At 36.5% G+C, this 2,616-nt stretch overlaps 1 protein-coding gene across 1 annotated transcript; it reads left to right on the plus strand.

Annotated features, from left to right (window-relative positions):
- Positions 1 to 1,302: 1,302 nt before the first annotated feature.
- Positions 1,303 to 2,187, plus strand: LOC120625878 (ubiquitin carboxyl-terminal hydrolase-like). Its single transcript, XM_039893130.1, has one exon. It carries the CDS (start codon positions 1,411 to 1,413, stop codon positions 2,095 to 2,097), a length of 687 nt encoding a protein of 228 aa, XP_039749064.1. The 5' UTR covers positions 1,303 to 1,410; the 3' UTR covers positions 2,098 to 2,187.
- The last annotated feature ends 429 nt before the right edge of the window (positions 2,188 to 2,616 follow it).

The raw sequence follows: 2,616 nt of genomic DNA on the forward strand, positions 1-2,616 counted from the left end.
TTAACGTTTCCCTTTTTGTACGTTGTGACCTTGTACAAATGATGAGATATCACAAAAGACGCTGCGCAGGGCTTTTGGTCCCGTTTCCTTTTACCTTTCGGGCTTTTCCCAGCTAAGTTGTGAATTCTAGTAGAGTAGTACCTAATAGTTTGAAAAAAACAACGTTGTTAATCACTGACAATACAAAGAATAGATGGCCGCCAAAAGAAATCGTTAAGTACAAAGAAAAGCGGTTAGATGTTAGCCGTAGGAAGTGAATCGCTGAATAGACTATGTAAACAGTATGCAATTTTAATCAAAATGTTAATGCAAATGAGCGAAATAAATATTTAGATGGAAATTTTCATTTGTTTTATTTTTTTAACATAGTAAAGGATGTCCTTTTTTCTATGTCTATTTGAGTATAAATGCCTCAATCCAATAAAATGATGGAAGTTAAACTAGAAGATCTATGAGGGCGTAGAAGATTTAAACACCGGTCGTCATGCGGGTTTTGGGATCTGGAGTTTGTAAGGAGCTAGCTGCCCCAGGCGAGTGGTACTGCGGGCATAGTAAGTTTCATATTTGTCATACGGATTGTTTTACTATAGAAGCTGAGGCTGTTTTTTCGCACCCCGGCAACGTTTGAGCTTAAGACGGAGGTGGCTCCAACAAAACGTGCTCTCTAAGGGCACCGGGATGGGCAACACCATAAAACCGATGGTACTTAGATTATCTTGACTAAAACCTAACAATAACAACCGTAACATTTAATCCCTCGTGAATTGCAGAAGATCATGCTACTAGACTAGTGAGGCAGATAATTGTTAGTTTTTTTTTGTAAATGAGAAGTCCTAAATTATAGATATTCTTAATACTTAGAAGCATTTTTGAAATTTTACTATTATACTTTGGTCTTAAGGTCTTTTTTATCGTTATTATCGTTATTATTTCCAAATGTTTTTTATAATTAATTATAAAATCATCGGTTTACATGACATCGCGCCGACGGCACTGCGCGTGCACAAGTAACCTATAATGCTTAGCACTTATTGTTAAATAGGCCTCTTTATTGCCAGAGTTACTAGTTTTTAATATAAATTAAGCTATTCAAATAATATAAGCTAACTAGCAGTAAAAATATTTTGTGTTGAATGCACAAAATACGCAGGTACTTAAATATAAAAGTAAGTATGTAGTTTTATAATTATATTTAACGTATAATATTAAACTTTTACGTTAACCGCTAAAAAAGTTAATATGACAGTGCCAAGACAGTACTTTCTTCGTAAATGTCAATCATTTGTCAAAGCAACAAATTGTTCGCTGAATTTATTGGAGTTTCATTTTCCTGATTTATCTACGAGAGAGGCGATATCCCACATCGCATTTCGGTTTTTGTGATTATTATTATTACACTCTGAAGACAAAATGGCTGTCGCATTACCAATGGAGTCTAACCCCGAGACTATGAACCGATACTTACAAAAATTAGGTGTTCCAAGTAAATGGCGTATGGTAGACGTTGTGGGTCTAGAGGAGGACGCCTTAAGCTGGGTACCGCGTCCCGTACTAGCCGTGATACTCCTCTTTCCGCTCTCCCCAAATTACGAACAACATCGTGCTCAGCAAGAGAGTGAGTTGCTGAAAAAAGGCAATGAAGCCCCCAAAGATGTCTTTTACTTGAAGCAAGTCCTCAGCAACGTTTGCGGAGCCATAGCGTTGGTACATAGCGTCGCTAATAACACCAACAAGATCGACCTCGAAGATGGGCTTTTGAAGAATTATATAAACGACGCCAAAAGTCTTGATGCTGCGGGCAAAGGAGCTCTTTTGGAGAATTCCGCAAATATTTTGCAAGCTTATAAGGAAGCTGCAGAGTCAGCTGATAAGACAATAGAAGAAGAAAATGAACCGGTTAATTATCACTTTGTAACATTTATTCATAGAGACGGAAATCTTTACGAATTGGATGGGCGTAAGTCTTCGCCTATTAACCATGGACCGACGACTGCTGAACGTCTTCTGGAAGACGCTGCAAAAATATGCCGTGATTTCATCGCTCGTGAACCAGATAATATTGGTTTTAATGTGGTAGCGCTTGTTCCTATACAATAGCTTCCATGTACATAGATAAAACCTACCTATAAAATTTTTCTTTACTTAAATGTTTTCATTATACTTTTTGTTTTCTCATCTTATTAAAGGCATTATATGTTTTTTACTAACCAATTTAAAACTAAATAAATAATGGCTTGGTAAATTATTTTGAAAGCTGCTTTGATTAGCATGTTTGGCTGCGTAACATCAAACATGAGATCCTGGATTTGAATGCCGAATGAAAGGCCAAAAATTATTAGGTTTTTCTATTAATAAATTAGTAATAGTAGTTAATTGATAGCCATGATTAAGAAAATAAGCTTTCTTAAGCGAGAACTTTAGGCCTTTTAATCGTTAGGCCGTGGAATTTAGATGTTAGACCTTTTCCCCTTAATAATGCCAACGACAGGGACAACCACAGGGTATCTATAATAGATAGGATGAAAATGAAAATAATTTCGTAATCGGCTTACGAAAAAATCGTCTTTCTTCGCCAGCATCGCAACGTCTACGTCTCAATTAAGATATCGGCGAACA

This window comes from Pararge aegeria, chromosome 8 (genome assembly GCF_905163445.1).
Source record: "Pararge aegeria chromosome 8, ilParAegt1.1, whole genome shotgun sequence".
NCBI lineage: Eukaryota > Metazoa > Arthropoda > Insecta > Lepidoptera > Nymphalidae > Pararge > Pararge aegeria.